At 40.8% G+C, this 21748-nt stretch overlaps 1 protein-coding gene across 1 annotated transcript in view; it reads right to left on the bottom strand.

Annotated features, from left to right (window-relative positions):
• Positions 1-21748, bottom strand: part of MYO10 (myosin X) — a 172692-nt gene that overhangs the window by 22593 nt on the left and 128351 nt on the right. The window contains exons 20-28 of the mRNA XM_068161975.1: positions 12832-12956; positions 12561-12675; positions 9862-9968; positions 8795-9001; positions 8466-8505; positions 7114-8016; positions 5875-5998; positions 4392-4635; positions 2067-2162 (exon numbers count right to left, since the gene is read on the bottom strand). Of these exons, the coding sequence (XP_068018076.1) occupies positions 2067-2162; positions 4392-4635; positions 5875-5998; positions 7114-8016; positions 8466-8505; positions 8795-9001; positions 9862-9968; positions 12561-12675; positions 12832-12956 (1961 nt within the window). The remainder of the gene's footprint in view (positions 1-2066; positions 2163-4391; positions 4636-5874; positions 5999-7113; positions 8017-8465; positions 8506-8794; positions 9002-9861; positions 9969-12560; positions 12676-12831; positions 12957-21748) is intronic.

Below are 21748 nucleotides of genomic sequence, written 5' to 3'. Positions count from 1 at the left end.
TCTGTCATCTCGGTTTCAACAGTAACTTCTCGTTACAGGTCATTGCATTTGACTCTTTTCTGGGGCTGCCATGGAGCCTCCTTACCTCACCATTCTATTCCTTTGTTAAGAACCAGAGAAGGTTGTGTTTAACAATTTCCTGGATGTAAAAGTGAAAACCTCTCAAAATGAGGGACGGGTCATCAAGCTGAAGAAAACTAAGCCTCCCTACTCCCACAAATGACATCAGGCTTTCTTTTTTGAGCACAGGAACTGCAAATGTATTTAAATGTCGATCTTCTACTTAAAAAAAGCCCCAAACCACACAACAAACTACATAGCACTGTGTGCACATTTTGTAACTATTGGATTGTAAAGAATAATTTCTTTTCATCATTTCATGTACTTTCTATGTGAACAATGGAAAAGAAATTGAGTGTGGTACTTTGCAAAAAAATAAAGGCAGATTTTATTCTGTATTTGATTTCTTCCCTGTTGGGACCTCCTCTCTTTACAGCTGAGTTGCAGAACATCGGAATATGGAAAAAGACAGACTAGGAGTTTGAAAGGAATAAACCCCTAGCAATGCTTGCACACTGAAGCATTTCTTCCATGATCAAAACTGCCATCTCTCTCTTTTTTTTTGTTTTTAGATCAAGCTCTAGCCCATGTCAAAATACATTTAAAAATAGCAGATCCAGAACCAACACAGTCCAAAAAATTTGTACTTCACTTTTAGCGGTGTCAAACAGTAATGTGGCTGTGACTTTAGCCTATCTGCAGATCCTGCCCTATCTCCCCCATTAAAGTTCTCTGGGATGCCTAACAAAAAGAAACATTTCATACACCAAAAAAAGTAATCTGGATGGTGTGTTATGTGTGCTATACACGATGACAGCACACAGTGTCTCCTTCTCCATGTTTAAGAGAAAAAGTGCTGCATGACCACAGCCAGCCTGTACTCTGCTAATTTCTCACTGGTACCTAGGCATGTACGTAAGTCTGATAGGAGAGACTTTAACTAAGCCTTCATTTTAAACTACACTTACATGACACAAGAATCTTAACTATAACTGCTGGAAAGCTCTTAAATGATTTCAAGAGTAATTTTAAGGATGGAAAAAAAAATTGATTCCACATTTGTAAGCATTGCTAGGTTTATAAAATCAGTTGGAAAAGATCTTTAAGATGGGTGAAATCTAACCATTATACTTAAGGTCCTGTGATATAGGACATTATACCTTTAAAAATAATAGAATATGAAGCAACATTTGAGGCTTCAGAGCAAAATAGCTCAAGTGATGTTGACATAGGCATCCTGTGTTCTGGCCTTGAGGCAGCAAGACACTGGGTAATAAGCTTTGATTACTAAGTTTACTTCATTAAAATGCTTGATTTTTACGGGCAAAGATATTATTATCTTGCAGGAACTGTAGTCTGGGGATTTATTTTGATTTTTAAAGATGTGCTACAACCAATCAGGCAAGTAAAGCTTGCTCCTCACCTACCAGCCTCTCCTAACAGTTTGATATGGACCCTTTAAAGCAAGACCATTTTTAAATCAGCAGAAAGGGAACACTCTCTTGCATACTCTCCTTACTCATGAACACACTTTCGCCCTACAATTCAGTGACCACATTACAACTTTTATGTAAAAAAACCAAATTAGGCTCAGCTGAGGCAAACAGATCCCAACCATAAAGAACAGGACTTTATTTCAGGCAGATTACTGGGCCTTAAATATTGATGTAATCTATGCAGCAAAACAGAGCACAGTAATGCACAAGACAAGCATCAATGGGTGATGACTGCTTCTCTAAAGATACACTGTATTTCATAAGGTTTCTAGTAATAAATAGGTAACTGCCAAATTCAATGCAAATTTTCACTCTTCCAAGTAATGTTCTGCCACAAAATTTTCTTCTCATCAGGCCTGTTGAAAAAGTGTTAGATATGACATGCTTAACAGCCTGAATATTTTGTGAGAGTGGGTAGACAAATGGATGACAAGCACAAGTCAAAATTACATAGAGGTTAAAACAAGAAAGAAAAAAACCATAAATAAAAAGAGCTGATGATTTTCATACCTTGCATCCTCAGGAGACTCAGCAATTAAGTGGTAGGTTCTATCACCCATTATTAAATCAATACCATTTTCTTTGCCCGTGTTATCAACAATCTCTCTGAAAAAAAGACCATGCCAAGATTGACGATTATCAAGAGTTTGAAAACTCCGTTCTGCTGCAAGGCTCACAGGCTACTGATAATTAAAAGAGCAGTCAGCCTTCACAGCATTCATTTATGAGACTCACAATGTGATTGATCAGCCAGTAGTAATTCACCAAACTACAGTAGTTGTATTTCCTAATCACACATTTTCAAACTATTATGACTGTCACTATATTGACTATCCTGTTATTTATTCATTTTTAACAAAGCATTATTAAACCTCAAGAAAGGCAATGTAAAAGTAGAGAAATGGCTACATTTCTGAACCGATGATGTACCCAAGTCATTTTTGAAGTGGTTAAAAAAAAGAAGAGAGAAGGAAAAGGAGCTCTTGAAGATTTTAAAGAAAAGCAAATAGAGTGTGCTTCAGTGACTCCATGTCGGCATAAAGACAATGGCAAACACCTCTTCTAGAGAAAGTTGAGCACCCATCTGCTGAAATATTACATTGATATATAAAAAAGTCATGTACCACAGAGCACAAGATTTTTAAGAGTTTTCCTGAAGCTTAAAACAGTCAACTTGATTTCCTTTTTGCTATTTTACTCTATTTCTTTGAAGCGTACTATTTCCTTAACTAGCTATATTTCCTTATCAACTCTCATAAATCTCTATTCTATAAATGACATATGCAAGCTATGCTTATCAGACTCATGAGGACCATTTAACTGCTATGAAAACAAAAAGCTCTAATTCTGGCCTTCTTATTTAATTTGCTGTTGTTCCCTTCCAATAACAGTGCCCAGGAACACACAGCCCTATTCTGTGTTGTAAGTGAATTGGCCTAAGATTTATTTAATTTGAATGGGGTCCCTAATATGGAGTGGTAAAATACTTAAGTTGCATGGGATGTTAAGAATGTACTCAGTGAATACTGAAGTTACCTACAAAATCTATTGCTTACTTCTTATGACATACAGCTTTTTAAATGAAAGTACCCTTTCTTTTCGCTGTTCTGTGCACAAATAGTTATTGATTGAACTTCCAGTTCAAGTTAGATTCATCAAACTTCTCCTGAGAATTGTGAAAGTACTTTCAGCAAAGAACATCTATATAGCACTGTCAGTGAAAGAATGTGGTGACAACAACCACCAAAAGGTTTAAACATATTAGAAACTTACTAAATAAATGCTATGGTACGTGAGACAGAGTAATTTTCAACAACATGAAAAATAAATGGTAGGAACTGCAGGCTATATTCAGTCATTTACTTGACAGCCAGCAACCCAGTTATTTTTCAAGACTTAGTCAGGATGTTCACTGAAACTATTTACTTTGTCCTGCTTGAATTCAGACTCAAGCCAGGACTTCCAAAGCAAAGATTAATCTAAGATTTCAATTTAGTTTAAGCATTGTGTTAAATTAACAAAATAAAATGGGTAGTTGCAGATTACAAGGAGCAGAGTGGAATCAGATGCCACAGCCATTTCTATTTTTCTCTACCTTGGAAGAAAGCTTAGGTCCACTTTTATATAGAAAGATGACTACCAATGTTAGCACACTCTAATTTTCAAATAAGTTAGATAAGCCAGATGTTCAGAAAGTGTCCTGACTGTTTAGAAAGAAAAATACCATCCCTTAGAAAACATGTTTTGATGCGTTCTTCAGGAAGCACAGAATGTTGGGGCATAAGGAGCATTACTTAGCAAAACCTTACTTACAAAGTTTAGTAATTCTGGTTTTACTTACTAAGTTTAGTAATTCTGGTTTTTCAAAATGAATAAATGCATTTTAAAGACTTTTCTATCACTACTACAATTAGTTCAAACATGAAAAAACCTGTAAATGCATACAGAAGATGCAGCTTTGACCCATGCTGATTTCAATATATTTAAGGCCTATTAACTCCACCGTCTCCATTCTAGGTTTGCCTGCAGCTGTAGACTTGGCAACATGCCACAAATTGCCTTGGGAATCATTACAGGCTAAGTAGGGCCTCTAGTCTGGGAGAAAGCATAAACGAGTTCATTATAGTAGGAGTATTCTGAACTATTTGGCACTGGCTTAGCTCTGGAGCACTCTGTAGTCTTAAGAGAGAGCCAGGTGAGGACATCTGCTTTCGTTACCTTCACCACACACTCATGCTTGAATTAATACAATATGAAGGCAAGGCACTCAACATCTTCCCAGATCAAGCCCCATGTAGGAGGAACCATATCTAACATAAAAACATATAAACTTACTTGGCTGTTCGGACATCAATGGCACCCTTTAGCTTTTCTTCACTGTCATTTTCAAAGTACATTAACCTGGACTGTCTGAGAACAAACCATCGTTTCTTCCAGTTTCTTCTGGAAAGCGTAGATGATCCGCCCCCCTTTTTGTGAAGCCAACCCTGCTTAAGTGCTTCCTGCTTGGAACGAAACCACAAGAAGGTCTCATCTTTCAGGACACACCAGCGTCGCTTCCATGTGTTTATTAAGCCACCTGGCAAGAATGACAGATGTGGGTTTATACATAGTTAAGACAAACAATTATAATACATAAACCAGCATCTGTGACCCAGTCAGAGATGGAAGATGCTGACCATCAATGCTGCTGTTACACTGAGTTTCTCCTGTAAGCTAAGACACCAAAGATCTTATTTTTGTATATCCTTAAGGCTACCAATATTGTTAACAATCTAAAGACCCTTGAATAGCAATTTATAATGCATCTTTATATAATAAAATAATATATGCTATATATACAATTATATATACTTATATGTGACATATATAACTAATAAATTATTCAAAAGTCTTAGGGCATATGAGAACCAGAGATTTAGTACTGTTTTCAATGTATGTCAATGATAACCTAAGAAAAGTTTACTGTTAGACTCTTTCTCTCTCCAGGTTAGTAGGAAATAACAATCAACTCAAAACTTGAAAAAGCTAGAGTAGAAAATACAGTAGTATGAGCTCAGTCATGCCAAAGTGTGGCTACATGGTAGACAATACATCATTCACCATATTTACATCACAGACATGAAAATCCTACCCAAACCAACGTACTCCTCTCATTCCACAAAACCTGCGTTATTTTCCATGCAAACATAGCTGTGTGCACATTCATCACCGTTCCAATTCCAGGAAAGTAAATTATGCTACAGTGATGGGTCTCATATATTATTACCTCATAAATTAGGATTTACTATCAATCATCAAAAGATAAAACCAAGAATCTTAGCCAGAGAACTCCTTTCAGTCTGTCAGGCACCTTTGCTGTACAACCTTCTCTGACTTTCGGGTCCAAAGTAAGAGTTGACTGAGGTCAGTAAAACTGGTCTGCAGTGTGGAATACTGATTCTATGGAAAGGTTTTGGGAGCATGAATCAGCTTTCCCCAAAATGTAGTAAAACTTGTGAGTTATTTTCTTGTATTTATACTAGATACTACATTATTTACAAGACAGCAAAGATGTAAAACAAAACAGTGGCAGCCAAAAATGTTGCTGTTCCTTTGCTGAGAGGAAAAGACAATTCTAGAAGTAAGCCACTGCAAGTAACTTAGTTTGAAATCAGCTCAAGTTGCTTTTTTCATCACCCTTTAAAAAATAAGAACCTATATACAATATACAATAAAGTAAGAAGCTATAGCTTAACTCTCCAGAAACTGGAATGCAAGGCATAATAAATATTTCTGGTTACTTTGTGTATTTAGTGAATTCTGATTCATCCAGTACCTTTCATGTACAGAAAGCTGTGAAAGTAGGGCAAGCTGACACAGCTATAGACTGAATCCCTCCGGTAGGAAAGTTCATCATCTGTATCAAACCTGGAATCAAAATCTTCTTCACTGTCTTCAAACTACAGAAGAAACATAATAAAGGTGACATGATCTCTCAGGAAAGAGTGTAGAAGTTAACTGGTTTAGAAGTCTTCTGATACATTTTTTTATGAGGTATTGTAAGGGTATGGTTTTGTATGGATTTCATCCAGCTAACGAAGGAGTACAGTGTAATAAGTTTGAGCGTGAACTGTTTGATTACACACTACCCCTAACATCATGTAATGAATCTATGAAACAGCTTTGCAGCTGTTATCCCTGTGCAGCAGCATGGCCAGGGTATGCCACACTGTCCTGCCTCCCCATGTAACTGAAGTGCTGTGGATAACAGTTTAGAAAAGTCTTGAAAGAGAAACATATTCCCCAAGCTCTGGTTATAGCTGCCTTCCACCCTCACCCTGAATGATCAGAATTCTGTTCTGACAAAAATCTAGAATCAGGCAACAGGAATGAGTTCTCAACAGCTAAAAATGTCTTAGGTAATTTCAACTTATCCAAATGGCTCTTGGGTTGCTTTCCATTACCTCCACTGTAATAAGATATTTTAGTGTGAACGTTCTCTTTGTGTCTCTCAGAAGTATTTTGTGAGCAGTAGAAGAAATCATATTCTTCAAAAAAAAATACCTGTGGGAGTAAATCCCACCGTGAAGGGCACTATAAAGAGCTCCTCACTGTGAGTGTCTGCCTCAATAATTTTAACATCTGCCATCATGTGAAGTTTACTCTCCACACTATTTTAACCTACAGGCACAACTGAATCTGGGTTTGCTGAAATCAGTTTCTCACCATGCTTCCCCAACTCCAAATGCACAGAGAAAAATTTTGCTTAGGAATTACACAATCAAGGCCATGCTCCGAGCTCTTTGCCAAATAATGTACTGTTCTGCATTAAAACTGATAGAACCATATCCCTGAATAAGCCTAGAACTGCAAGCACCATTGGACCTATGCACTGACCCCAGCGGCATCTAGATGGCAACAGACAACTATGTCCATAAACAGTTTAAACAAGTCAAACTACACAAGACAGACATGAGTAAAAACAGCGATAGTGACTCTGTGGCTGCAAAGCGGTGGAAAGAAAAGTCAGAAAGCATGGAACAGTTATTAGATAATAAAAAAAAATGATACTTACAGAAGACTGAGCTCCTTCAGAGCTAAATCGGTATGCTCCAGAGCTATTGTATGTCCCCACCGAGTATCGGTAATCTGGTGACCACTGGCTACTGTGCGAATTCGAGAAGGTCACACTGCTACCAGAAGTAATAGCACCGTCTTCATAATCGTCTTGGTCGTAATCATAGTCTCCATCAGGAGAAATAAGTTCAACAGAATTTGGGGGTCTACAAGATACATTTTCTGGCATGCAGTATGTGGATTCACCACTTGAAGAATTGTGGAGACTGACTGTATCATGGCTAGGAGGTATAAGCATGGTATTGCTGGCAGCAGGAATTGTTGGCACCACAGTATCATTCATATAGGGATCCTCCTCTGAGGAATCATCGCTTGTTCTGATGCCGCTGGTTCTTTGATCAGAATGGCCATGCTCGCTAGGGTTGGGTGAATCCTTAAATGCATCATCATCAGCTTCAAAGCCCTCATCTACCTCCTCCTCAGGATATGGCTGGCTGAAGTTAAAATTGGGCTTTTCACTGCAGGCATTTCCAGTCTGTTCAGTCAGCTCAGCAGGATACCCATTGCCCAGAGAGAGAGACTTCTCAATGTTTCGGACACATTCATCGATCTCGTCAAAGTTCAGAGATTCCAGGAACTCCTGGGCTGCTCGACATGCTTCATCCTCAAGCCGCCGGAGTTCCTCATCTCGAAGCTGCTGCAGTCTCTGTAATGAAGCCTCTGTTAAGGACAGCTCCTGCTGCTTCTTCACACGCTGCAGGTCTTCGATTTCTTTTTCTAGACGTAAGATTTCTTCCACCTGCCTGCTTTCTTTCTGCTTTGCTACCTTTTGTTTCAGCTCTGCCTCCTTTTGGGCTTTCTGAATGGCAGCCAGTTCCTGCTTCTTCCTCTCTTCTTCAGCCTGCATTTGCCATAAAATTAAAAAGAAAAGAAAAAAAAAAAGGTAAAATAAACCAACATGAACTCCCTCAGTGCAAGATTCCTTTAAAAAGTTTATTTGTGAAGCACTCTATTCCTGCTATGCTATGCTATGCTATTCACTGAAAAGGACCCTTATCCCTACATCAGAAAGAAGAGGAAATGAGAGAAAAAAGACAAATGAAAGCACGATAACATTTGCTCACAGATACTGGAACACTCAAGTACATGCAGAAAGTTCAGGCCTTGACAGAATTTAAATGGAGCATGAGGTGAAATCTCCATGCAAACAACCGTTTCAAATTTCCTTTGGCTTTACCTGCGTGTCATAAGTTTAGTTGAAATGCCACAGATGCCTTTTATTTTTTTTAATGGTTGGGTTGAGATACTCAAATAAATGGGAAGGCTGAACACATTAAAAATGTCATTTACCTGCTGGGCAAGACGCTCTGCTTCTTGCCTTTGTCTTTCCCTAAAAGTAAGGGAAGAAAATAAGTTAGTAAACTAAGCTCACCACATCCCTCAGCTGGGCAATAGCTCAACTTTCTGAGCTTATCTACCACACGGAAAAGGCAGTCAGAAATAAAGTGACTGATGGCACCTTTGCAAATATGAAACTACTATGACAGCTACATGCACCTTTTAGCGCAAGGAGGAAAGGTTTCCAAAATCACTTGATCAAGAATATCTTGAAATAAAGGGTATTCAGACAAAAACCTAATAGGGTACAGACAGGAGTGATGTAACCCAGCATATTGCACCTTTCTTCCTCCTTTCTTCTTTCCTCCTCTTGTCTCCACTTCTCCTCCAGTCTCTCCCTGTAAATACGACGAGCAAGCTGGCCTCGCCACTGCTTCTGAAGGATTATGGCTGCTTTCTTCAGGCACAGGAACTTTTTTCTGCCGCTGAAGGCTCTGTAGTTCTTCTGTAGCACAATCACATAGTAGAGAATCTTTCTATATCGCTTTCTGGGAGAGAAAGAAAAAAGGTCAAATTTTAAGGAAAAGAGGAAGTAATGAACAGTTGGACCCAAAAGGTCCTTGACATGGTGACCTGCAATAATGAGTTCTGTGGTGGTTTCCTCATTTTCATTCACATTCTCCTCCCTTTCAGAGGAAAGAAATTAATTTCTATGACAGTGCTGTCTGTGTCTTCATTAAGGAAATGCACATTACCTGTCTTACATGTTCTTATGCCACTGACAAAGATATGCTAAAAGAACAGGTCTGGGTGCACACATGCCAAGAAAGACTATATGTGGATAGTCATCCTACATCTCCGAAAGGAAAGAGCATGAACACCAAGATAGCTCTGTCATTAGAAAAGCAGCACAGTTTTTAAGCAACATACTGGTCAGAAAATAAGGACATGACTAATATAGACATGAAGAAAAATTACCTCATTATGCAAACAAGTTTCTTTAACTGTCCTCAACTGATTTGTAGAAAAAGAAGAGAAATAAACAAATGGGATGAGCAACTCTCCCTAGTATATTATGCATGAAGCCAGGTAAACAAATGAAACATTAATCAGTTACCTACTATCATATCTTTTTAAGAACCAAACTGTGTAGTCTCATTTATCTTCTCTTTTTTCACAAAGCAGAGACAAGCCTGACTCTCAGCTGGTAACCTGGGGCAGCCGCCTGGGGGTTTGTTTTAGTCATTGGTCTGGCAAAGACACCAGCTAGTATTTTCAAAAGCCACATACAGGATTTGGATGCCTGATCCCCAGGAAAAGTTATGAGTTGTGAGAAGGATTTAACTCTGTGATGTCTCACCCATTTATTCCAAAGTCTGATTATTAACATTGTGGTCTGGTCACTTACCGGGCTGCATAACCTAAGATGTGTGCTCGGATAATCATTGCTGCCTTGGTGACTTCCACCTCTCGCTGTTTTTCCAACTTATGTTCCAGGGACTCCCGAAGAAACACCTACACAAGAAAACATCTGGCCTCAACAACTTGCAGAGAGCACCATATATAAAGGATAGCCAAGGTGCTGCCAATGTCAGTTTGGGCAGCAAGCCTCAGCTTTAATTCAGAAACAAACATAACATGTTCTCAACAGGGAAAAAAACCCAAACACTAAAATTTATATTTTCTCTTAAAAGCTAACACCTGCAGATGATCCTCTAACTTTGGATTTCATTGGGAAGACCCTGACTCTGTGTGTGTGATTACACTAATGGACACTGTAACTAGTAGCAGGACTTTCAAAAATCAACACCATTACTATATTAATTAAGCAGCTTTTCCCACCCACAAATAACAGAGACCAAAGAAGTTGTAGGACTTAGCATGAACTTCCTGATTTGAGGGGCAGAAATACTACCCTGATAATTCAGCTGTTTCACAGTAACATCAAGCTCTACAACCCTTTACAAGCCTCTTTGCTCCAAATGACATTGCTAAAACCCCGCAGAAGTAGGCAGAAATGAAAGTGCTTTCATATTCAGGTTGACTCAACTGGGTTTTCCAGCAGTTTACATAGGGATACATCTGCCAGGGCCAGACACTGCATTACAGCTGTCTGCCCTGCCTGCAAACAGGTCATGCCCTAGGCTTTCAATCCCAGCACTGACCTGGATCATTTGCCTGGACTGCCTAGTGCCTCTTGGAGGCAACTTTAGCACATGGCATGGACCTGTATTGAGCTAATCCAACTGTTTCTCCAGCCAAGCAGAGGCAAAGGGCATGCAGCTTCCCTCTTCCACTTGCCTTGACATCTGCTGTTTACTGCACACTCACACAGTGACGAGCTATTGGCTGCCAGTGCTTATGCCAGGAGTACTCAACCTTTCCATTTTGAAGGCTAAATTTGCTAGTATCAGCTATAGGAGGCAATAGCCCGTCATGCTGCTGGAAATAACTAATTCAGTGACACTGATTAACCATGAGGAGAGCCAGGCTGAACACCACAACATGGCAATGAGGAAAGTGCACTACTCTGAAAGTGGGAATGCTTCCTTGAGGCGTTCTGGCTTTTTCTTGCTGTGAACCAACCAACAAAAACCCTAACAAAAACAAGAAACCAAAATAACCCCAAGAAACAATGACAAAAACAATGAAGAAAAACAGACTTTTGGGGGTCTTCAAATAGAAAAAAGGTAGATTTTTCCTTTGTGTTTATGGGGAAATGAAGCCCACCATGAAAGTTAAAGCAGCATCACTCCTCAAGGGAGGCACAGTTTTGAGTTTTGGATGTAGCTAGAAAGAGACTAAATTTTACCACCATAGATCACAGAGTACCTCAAAGTTCCAGTATCCAAGTTGCACTGGGCAACTCTCTCTATAGAACATTTTTACTCATGGAAAAAGAATTTTCTTTCACTGATTGGAAAACCTTTCTTTGCTCTACACACTCTGGCTTTAAAAACACAGCAAAATTCTGCTTTAGAAAGGCATACAGCTACTTCTTAAAACAGAAATGGATGTTAAACACATCCTAAGACCAGGGATTAGCCCTTCCTGAGCAGGTGCATTGCAGCTTGAGATATAAAAGACATGAAAATATCATACTGAAGCTAAAACATTACAATGTTTTTACTACCCTTTTTAAATAACAGGGAGAATAGTGCCCAAGTTCAGCCTGATATCAGTGTTCTCTTGTTCTCTTCTACAATAAGCTCTTTATGAAGATTCTTACAAATGTGCAAGCAGCTCCTGGCAGGGGATGAGCCCAGGCCCCAGTAAGGAAACTCACAACAGAATTCTGGCTCTTGCCAAGGTCTTGATGAGCAGCTGGTTAAAACAGTTTCAGGTTTTGTTTTGTTTTTGAAAGAGAAAGTAGTTGTGAGCAGGATTCAGGCTGTCCTGTGGGACACACATTGAGGTCAAATTACCCCCGAAAAAGACTCAGACTAGGATGGCAAAGAAATTTAGATCTCAACTCTGCCACAAGAACATTAGATAAAATTCTTCTTGAGCAGACCCACAGAGCACATTGGGTTGAAGAGACCCTCAAAGGTGATCTTTGTCTAACCCTACTGCAGTGAGCAGGGACACCTCCAATTGCATCAGGCTGCTCAGGGCCACATTGAGGCTGATCTTGACTATCTTCTAGGGGTGGGGCCTCAACCACATCCCTGGATAATTTGTTTCAGAATTTTACCACTCTCATTGTGAAGAACTTCCTCTTTATGTCCATCATAAATATCCTACTCCAGTTTAAAAACATTGTCCCTCATCCTGTCACTACATGCCCTTCTAAACAGTCCTGCCCCAGCATGTTTTAAGTTCTGTTCCTCACCAGCACTACCACTTGTGAGCGCTGGCAGAAAATTCAAGTGGGCTCTTCTTCCATGAGTGAAATCACCAGTCAGTGTGTAGATGCCTCAGACGGCCAGTGACTCAGCACAACCATTAATGGTTGCTAGAAGGGTTTCAAGAGCACCAATTAGGCATGCACAGCTTCTTTAAAGTCCAGAAGTAATTACTATTACATCTCCGCAGCTACACAGTTCAAATCCCGTTCCTTCAGCTTTGTATAAGCACCAGCACCACAATATGCACAGATTAGTTTACCTTATTTTTTCCCAGCTGCCACTCAGTGCTTGTGTTGTCATACAGGCGAAGCAGGACCGCACATTTCTCATTTACATCTTCAGGAAGAGTTAAGTTTCTCGTGAGGACTTTATACCTAGCAACCAAGAAGTATTGATTGACAAGTTCTGATTTGGCAATATGATTTTCTTGTAGTAACAATCTTGTAAGATTTTCACTTTATTACTCAACATGGCAATGCTGATTTAATACTCATGAGTCACATCTGAAGTGCACAAGTCAGTGTGCTTACCTTTTATAAAAGTCTTGAAATGGCCTCCGGACAGGGAAACCAGCCCTCCGAATCCTGACTGTCTCCAACATCCCAGAATAGCGCAGCTGGTTGAGCACCACTGTCTGATCGAACTGGTCTGGCATCTAGAATGAACAGGTTCAAAACAAGAATTTCAATAGCAAGGGTTAGAAATGTCTAAGGAAATAAACAATGGGGAAATGACAGGAATCTGAAGCGCACAAAGGCTAAAAATGGGCTGCTGTGTCTTAAAGACAGTAGTTCTGAGCATATAAAAGTATATTTACAGGATGGAAATAAAGAAGTAATTAGACAATAGCATTTCCATAGACACGACATTTACAGCTATTTAATCCAATCCTCTCTCTTCCCATTCCATGTATGGAATGAAGGCCATTCCTGTGCAGAAAGAAACATGAGAAAGAATACAGGCAGCTAACAGGTCAACAGCTACAAGCTTGACTGTTTTGTTTCTTTAGCAACTCAATTTACAGTCGCTGTAGCTGATCCCTAATGTTGAAGATACCAAATACAGAAGTGTGATACCATTTTAGAAGGAAAAAAAATACATTAAAAAACCAGAAGGGCAGAAGAGATTTCATTTTTAGTGCACTGACAATTCATCTACTACAAACAGGGATGGATGTTTGCCAGTGGCATTTCAAATCTTAAAGTTGTGTTCCAAGGAGTTTCTATTCTAACAGTAGATATATTTTCATCTGTAAAGAGAAAGGCACACCCCACCCTCACCCCACCCCCCTTTTCTGTAATCTTTCCCTTAGTTTGCACCCAGTTCTTTCAGCATCATTTTTCATTTAGAAAACAGATCATACTAGAGCCACTCAATCATGAAAACCTGAGAATACTGATGAGTGTGTTCCTGCCCTTGGGAGGCTCAGTAATCCTCTCACCCCAGCTCCGAGGTAAATGAGCACAGCCACACAAAGCTACTCAAGATAGCACTAATTGCTGCCTTGCAAAATGCTAGCAACCTTGATACATATGGTGAAATAACACTGGATGTAAACACAGCTTTTAATTTGTCAGACCAAAGATCCACTTTACCCCTCCAGTACAGCCATTTAGCAGGGCTGGAATATAGTGCTTAGGATTTTGCAAGAAGTTGTTTAGAAGGTGGGATCTCATAGACACAGTTAATAATTTATATGTTATGTTCTTCATCTGATAGAAATGACAGCAAGATCAAACCGTGAACAACTGTAAATCAGGAGACTATCTTGGTACTTATTAACTAGCTTTAAGCATGACTCTTGTTCAACTTAGCAATAAATGACTCCTCCAAATTTTAACTTATCAAAAGTACACCCAGGAAGGCACACTCAAAAGTTTATTTAAAATATCCAGTCTAAACAACTCCATTAGCACCTTTGTCCATAAAATAAACCACTGTGTGTTAGTGATGATACCTCTAAATTGTTACTTAAGTAGCTTAAAAAAACCCCGGAGAGATTAGTTTCTGTCTCCCTCCTTTAAAAGGCAAAACACCTAAACCAAAATGGTCTTTTAGTCCTTTCATTAATTTCTTTTCTGGAGCAGAGGTGGGAGACTCCTCTGTAGATGCAGAAGCCCTTCTGCATAAAGCTGTCAGAGCTGCACAGGCAAACAATTCCCAACAAAGTTAGGGGCAGATGTTAGTCAGTTAGAGGGTAGAAAGGCTCTGCAGAGGGACCTCGACCGACTGGACAGATGGGCAGAGTCCAATGGGATGGCATTCAACAAGTCCAAGTGCCGAGTGCTGCACTTTGGCTACAGCAATCCCATGCAGAGCTACAGGCTGGGGTTGGAGTGGCTGGAGAGCTCCCAAACAGAGAGGGACCTGGGGGGGGCTGATTGACAGCTGCCTGAATATGAGCCAGCAGTGTGCCCAGGTGGCCAGGAGGGCCAATAGCATCCTGGCCTGCATTAGGAATAGTGTGGCCAGCAGGAGCAGGGCAGTCATTGTGCCCCTGTACTCTGCTTTGGTTAGGCCACACCTTGAGTCCTGTGTCCAGTTCTGGGCCACTCAGTTTAAGAAGGACATTGAAACACTTGAACGTGTCCAGAGAAGGGCAACAAGGCTGGTGAGAGGCCTTGAACACAAGCCCTATGAGGAGAGGCTGAGGGAGCTGGGATTGTTTAGCCTGGAGAAGAGGAGGCTCAGGGGTGACCTCATTGCCCTCTACAACTACCTGAAAGGTGGTCGTAGCCAGGAAGGGGTTGGCCTCTTCTCCCAGGCAACCAGCACCAGAACAAGGGGACACAGTCTCAAGCTGCACCAGGGGAGGTTTAGACTCGAGGTGAGGAGGAAGTTCTTCACTGAGCGAGTCATTCGTCATTGGAACGGGTTGCCCAGGGAGGTGGTTGAGTCATCGACCCTGGAGGCGTTCAAGAGGAGATTGGACGTGGCACTTGGTGCCATGGTCTAGTCATGGGGTCTGTGTTGATAGGTTGGACTCGATGATCCTCGAGGTCCTTTCCAACCTAAGTGATACTGTGATACTGTGAACACTCACCATTCCTTCAACAGTGAAAGACTTTTGAACCACTTTCTTTGACACAGGAAAAATATCCTATTTCATAAGCAAAAATACCACAACCTGGCCCTTACTCCACAGCCAACAGTACTGCAAAAAAATGAAAACTATTTGTATCTTAAAAAGTTGCTAGTCACCATGGTGAGCCCTGCCCTGTGCCTGGGGTAATTACCAGGGAGTGCTAGCAAGACCTGATCTGGTCCAAGCAGGTGGACAGGGGCTACAGAGAAGATCTGTCACCAGCAGCTGCTGCCTTTGCCTTCCCTCTGAGATGTGTGCTTTGCATCCCAGGGAGACTCAGGAGCTATCTTAGCTCTGCACCACTGTGGCTGTTGCAAATGTGCTTTAATGTTTTACTTCCATACCCACATGTATAAAAATATTAACCAAAAATGCCTCTACAAATGCTGGAAACAAACTCCTCTTTATCAGCAATGTCTTTCACTTGACTTTTGCCAAATTACCACTGGTAAAATATTTCAGTAAACACATAGTGTGAATGCTTACAATAAAAGCACTGATGGTGTCATGGCTTTTATTGCCAACAGTATTTTCTGTTTGTGTGTACTAGGAGCTAACCTTGCAAAACTGCCCTTGGAATATCTGTGCACACACCTGCCGTCCTCTGTGCGGGTGGCTGACGAGGCCCAACAGGAAAGGGAGGGAACAAACACAGGTGCACACACAAATCCAAAAGAGAACCATATTCACTTTTTTTGCCTCATGTAACCCAAGGCTGATGCATGCCACAAATAGACACGGGTCAAAATGTTATTTTTTCATTAACATTACACTTTCGTTTACTTCTTCTACCCATACTCATTGGCTTAAAAGGTGTTGCTATTCACAAACCTTGAAAACAAAACTACTTTGGGTGCATCCAGGTGGGGAGGCAAATGCATGGATCAGAGTAGAGACACACCAAAGAAGGCAAAATTTTTGTGATGTGACAGATGTCTCTGTCTCTCAAAAGGCAGGCTGTGCTTATGCAAGAAAGCATCTCCTGCTTTGAAAGGCATATGGCTGCTGCACCACCTAACCCACTGGGTCACCTTTGCTACTGTGTCTTAAAAGTGTTGATCTTCCTGGTTTGGGAAAGAGTTTTGTGGAAGACAGGTACAGTGAAAGAGAACATGGAAAACTGGTAGGAGGATGTGAAAAATTAGCTTTTTTATTTAAAAAACAGTATTTTTTTTCCTCAATGCTTTAGTTTTTTTAATCTGCCTTTTCACTCCTAAAATGAAGTCTTGGCAATTTTACTCTGAGAAAACCATCAGAAATTGAAAGGAGTTCAGTCTTCCCCTGCTTTATAGTGAACTTGTTTTCACATCCAAATGTGTAGTGATATTTCGTCAGAAATAGTGGGACTATTAAGCAAGATCATTTGGAGACAGTGCTCATGGTCTTCAGTGCTCAAGTCACCAGCTTCACAACTCAAAATCAGACCCAGGCATTCCTCCCAGACAAAGCACAAGTAACTTATATAATCTAGCTGAATTGACACAAAAACTTCTGCATGCCCATTATTCCCCTTTTTTTAAAAAAAAACACACCTTATGCACAGCATTTCTTACCCTCACATGCTGCTCAGCCACCTTTACTCATCCTAAGGGTTCAAGCCAGATAACTGAAGGAAATGAAAGGAAACTCCTGCACCCACAATAGGAAAATGCACTGTAAGGCCAGGATGGGTAGATACTTGAGCTGCACCACTATGTTGGTCACCTTGCTAACTCAAACAAATCATTTCACCTCCTGCTCTTCTAGCCATCATTACTTCAGTCACTTGCACTTTAAGCATTGAAAGAATCAGCTTATTCAACAGTTTCAATCTCAGAATTCCTGCACTTCCAGCACAAGGAGCATTAAAACCTGTGTGTATCCTCCCAAGGCCCTCAAACATCAGGTCCCACTGACCTAAGAGCAAGCATACTTCAAAGAGAGAGAACCTCTACAGTCTTCTCCAGCGTGCAGCCAGCTGTAACTGGATCAGGTTCAGGTCAAAACATAGACCTGTTCTTTTTTTAAAGGCATTCCCTTATTGTTTCATAGTATTTGTGACCACAGAAAAACATCATAAGAATATAGCAGAATTAAAATACAGAACACACCACAGCTAAAATCTTTATTTGGTGTTTCTACTACATGGCACTGGCAAGTCAAGGAATTGTATGATCAGAGAATCATAGAATCTTAGAATCGATACAGCTGGAAAAGACCTCAGAGATCATCAAGTCCAACCTGTCACCCAAGACCTCATGACTACTAAACCATGGCACCAAGTGCCACGTCCAATCCCCTCTTGAACACCTCCAGGGACGGTAACTCTACCACCTTCCCTGGAATATTTGGATAAACCTGAAATAACAGTTGAGCATTTTGTATGTCCAAAGTTCTGGCCTTTATCCACACACCCACCCCCAAACCTGATAAAAAGCCTTTAAAATTCACTAAGTTACTCAAAAAATTTCTGTGGCAAATTTCAGCACAATTTTCACTGCAAACTCAGTACTGGTATGCTGTCTCTTGCATACAATCTCTAGAGGTCCAAATATGACAGTCCTGCATTTACCAGGGCAAGCATTTAGAGAATTAGCTGATCTTCTCTACAATTCCAGCTACTGCATCTGGCCTGCATCCTCCAGCTCTGAGTGCTTCAGATAAGTCACAGACATCAGAATTAGCCATTCTCATGCCACAGGTCAGAGTTGCCTGTGCGAAAAAATAATACTGTGTAGAAGGAACACTCTATAATTTTAGAGTTCTACTGTACCAAAACAGTCTAAGGAGAAAATAAATTCATGTGAAAATGCTTTTGTATTTACACTGTCACCCAGCTTACTTTACAAGACAGGAGGACACCTCAAGGGTATTTTTAAGACAGCAGCCCATTTCAGAGCTACAAAGAAGTACATTACTGTAGTGGATATGCCCTCATTTCACTACAATTACCACAGTGACATTTGCAATAATGTTTAAAGAATTCAACTAGATGAAGACACTGACAAGTTAGATCCACCTACTAAGATGTTGCAGTCATATTTCAGGTCCCTCCTGTCTATATATATATATATATATACACATATACAGCAAAGATAAGAACTAGAAGTATCTTCCTTGTTGGAGAAAAGATGTTCAAAATTATTCTGACTGGCTTGCTGCAATTTCATGCTTTTGTCAACAGTAATCAATAACCTCACAATCTTGCAGCTATTTAATCTAATCTTTATTAGTCATTGTCACTGCACACTTGCTTTTCAGAGTAATCTTCTCTTTATTTGCTTTTTAGGGACTAAATGCTGCCCCAAGTAAACACACAACAGTCTCTTTGTGAACGTTCCTTCCTGAAGGTATACAGAATTTCTTCTAAAGGAAGACAGTTTGTCTGCCCTTCATGTAAGTCCAGACAAATGCTACCTCTGCAAAATGACACTGTTATTTCTTACACACTGGTTAAAAGCTCATAGAATAGGAGTGAATAGTTAAAGGTCCAGGCTTGAATATCGAAGACATTTAAGTTTTCAAAGTACATGTTTGGAGCTATGTTACCGCATGAATTTCCAGCTGAAATGAGCCCTTTTTGTTTGAATACATTATTCTGGGAATCCATTGAAATGCACAGCAAGTCTAATAGGCTGATTGTCCTGCAACAGCAACTGCAGGAACATCCATCTGAGACAGACAATTATGAGCATTTGGAAAAAGAGGGATTTAAGGTTTGAAGCTGCTCTGACAGGGTCTCAGCATACTGAGAGAAAATGAGAATCACAGCATGGACCCCAGCTGGAACTTTTCATGGACCCTCCTTCTCCACCTGTGAGCAATATGTTGCCATTTCATCTGAGGACATCCTCACTAAAGTTTCCAGTCCCCACAGACTAAACCCCAATCTGGCCTCATTCTCCCCACATTGTGAATGGTCAGCATGCGTCTCCTGAAGAAAATCAATCAGACTGCCTGATAGCCATAGACGTACCATGAAGAAACATGCTGTGAGGTACTAATTGCAAAGACAGCTGCCCTTCCTTACCAACTCCATGTCAATATGGCCAACACCAATGTTACAGTCATTCAACACGATGGCTGCTAAAACACTGCTCTGTGTCCTCTGAGGCTCTATTCAGACCAATTCCAGATGCTGGACCTCTGACCCTCCGTGTCAGCAACATCACATCAGTTAAATGAACTGACACCCCACCCTTATTTTCCTTTTAATTTTGCTTCTGTACTTTCATTCCTCCATGCCAGGCTTATCATTCACATTTCACAAGTTTGGTTTCTCTGTTACTTAACAATTTATTGGCAGGCTGTGCATATAAATCCATTTCTATACTTAAAAGCAGTTCAGTCATGTGATAGAAAATGAAGATGAAAATACTTGAGAGAACCCGTCCAAGATGAATTTCACCTTGTATGGACAAAATCTGACATAGCTGGAAAACTCTTCTTGCAACCATTCATGTAAGAATCTAAACCTGTGTACTTCTATACCTAATGCAGTGTTACTATAAGTAATCTCACACTTGAATATGTGAAACCCTCCACATAGCTAGTTCTTACCAAAAAGCCAACATAATATCACTTCAGCAGTACATCCTGAAATTGTAGTGCAGACAGATTTCATCCACATTATCACAACCTTTCTTTGCTTTCCCTGGTGACACAAAACTGCACAGCCTTTTTTCCCCTGGAGCTCCATACAGGGGGGAGAGAAGATACATGGATACTCCCTTGTCTTCTCTGTTGCAGGTAAGTAGAAAGGAGAAGGTGGAAGAACCTCACTTCCAGCCACAAGAGCTTGCAATGCATGGGTGGAAGGAGCCAACATCACACTCCACACTGGGACAAGAGACATCAACTCACAGAGCAAAGGGAGAGCAGAAGAAGACTCTAAATCCAAATCTCATGTTATTCTTTGTTTGCTTCAGTCCTGGGCACCCACCTGCTGCTTCTCCAGATCTGATCAGAGCCTATTCCTTTAGGACTGCATGCCTGAATGCCTTTTATACCTTGAAATCCTTCTATTTTGGGGTACTATTTCAAAGAGAATACTAAAAATTCTCCAATATTTCAGAAGTTTAGTGATTTGTGTTTGAGTTCCTCAGCTATATAACTGCTCTGAGATGTTGTGTCCAACTTTGGAATACAATAAAGAAGACCACTATACTGAAAACCATTTAGTTAAGAAGTGCAACAATAATGATCTAAGTAAAAAAACAAACACTAAGGGAGTTGAAGAAAAGTCTTGAAGAGCTCATCCAAGAGCAAGCTGAGAAGCTTTGATAGTACATTCAACATTCTCTAATACACATCAGATAAAGAAATAAAAAGCATGATAATTGAAGCAAGACATATCCAAACCAGAAGGCACACCTGTTTCTCACTGAGTATTTTTTGGAAGAGCTTACCCATGGTAGTGGGACCATTTAAATCCACCAGGCAGTTCAAAGGAAACAAGACGTTCTCTTCTTTCTAGTAGGTGTGAATGGTTTCCTAAGTTTGCCACACAGCAAGTTAAACTAAAAGATCTAACTAGTCCCTCTTCAGCACTCCAGTTGTGGAAAAATACTACTTTTATTAATTTACAGAATCATAAAATTGTGAGGGTCAGAAGGGACCTCAAGGACCATCTAGTTCCAACCCCCTTGCCATGGGCAGGGACACTTTCCACTAGATAAGGTCACCCAGAGTCACATCCAGCCTGGCCTCAGAAACTTCCAGGGATGGGACTTCCACCACCGCTCTGGGCAACCTGTTCCAGTGCCTGACCACCCTCATGGGGAAGAACTTCTTCCTAATGTCTAATCTAAATCTACCCTCCTCTAGCTTGGATCCATTTCCCCTAGTTGTATCACTACCCAACACCCCAACAAGTCCCTCACCAACTTTCTTGTAGGCCCCCTTCAGATACTGGAAGGCCACAATAAGGTCTCCTCAGAGCCTTCTCTTCTCCTGACTGAACAGCCCCAACTCCCTCAAGTCTGTCCTCATAGGAGAGGTGCTCCAGCCCTCTAGTCATCCTTGTGGCCCTTCTCTGGACACATTCCAGCACCTCCAGGTCCTTCCTGGAATAGGAGCTCCAGAACTGGATGCAGTACTCCAGGTGGGGTCTTCACCAGAGCAGAGTAAAGGGGGAGAATCACCTCCCTCAACCTACTGGCCATGCTTCTCTTAATGCAGCCCAGGATGTGATTTGCTTTCTGGGCTGCAAGTGCACACTGGTGGCTCATGCTGACCTTCTCATCCACCAGCACCCCCAACTCCTTTTCTTCAGGGCTGCTCTCAACCCAGTCACTGCCCAGCCTATATTGATGCTTGGGATTGCCCCGACCCAGATGCAGGACCCTGCACTCATGAGGTTGTCATGGGCCCACCTCTCCAGC

Source organism: Melanerpes formicivorus, unplaced genomic scaffold (assembly GCF_026170545.1).
Source record: "Melanerpes formicivorus ecotype bairdi unplaced genomic scaffold, bMelFor1.0.p_v2 SCAF_61, whole genome shotgun sequence".
NCBI classification, from domain to species: Eukaryota; Metazoa; Chordata; class Aves; order Piciformes; family Picidae; genus Melanerpes; species Melanerpes formicivorus.
The sequence above is the reverse complement of the archived record's forward strand: the minus strand, read 5'-3'. Positions and strand labels throughout refer to the sequence as shown.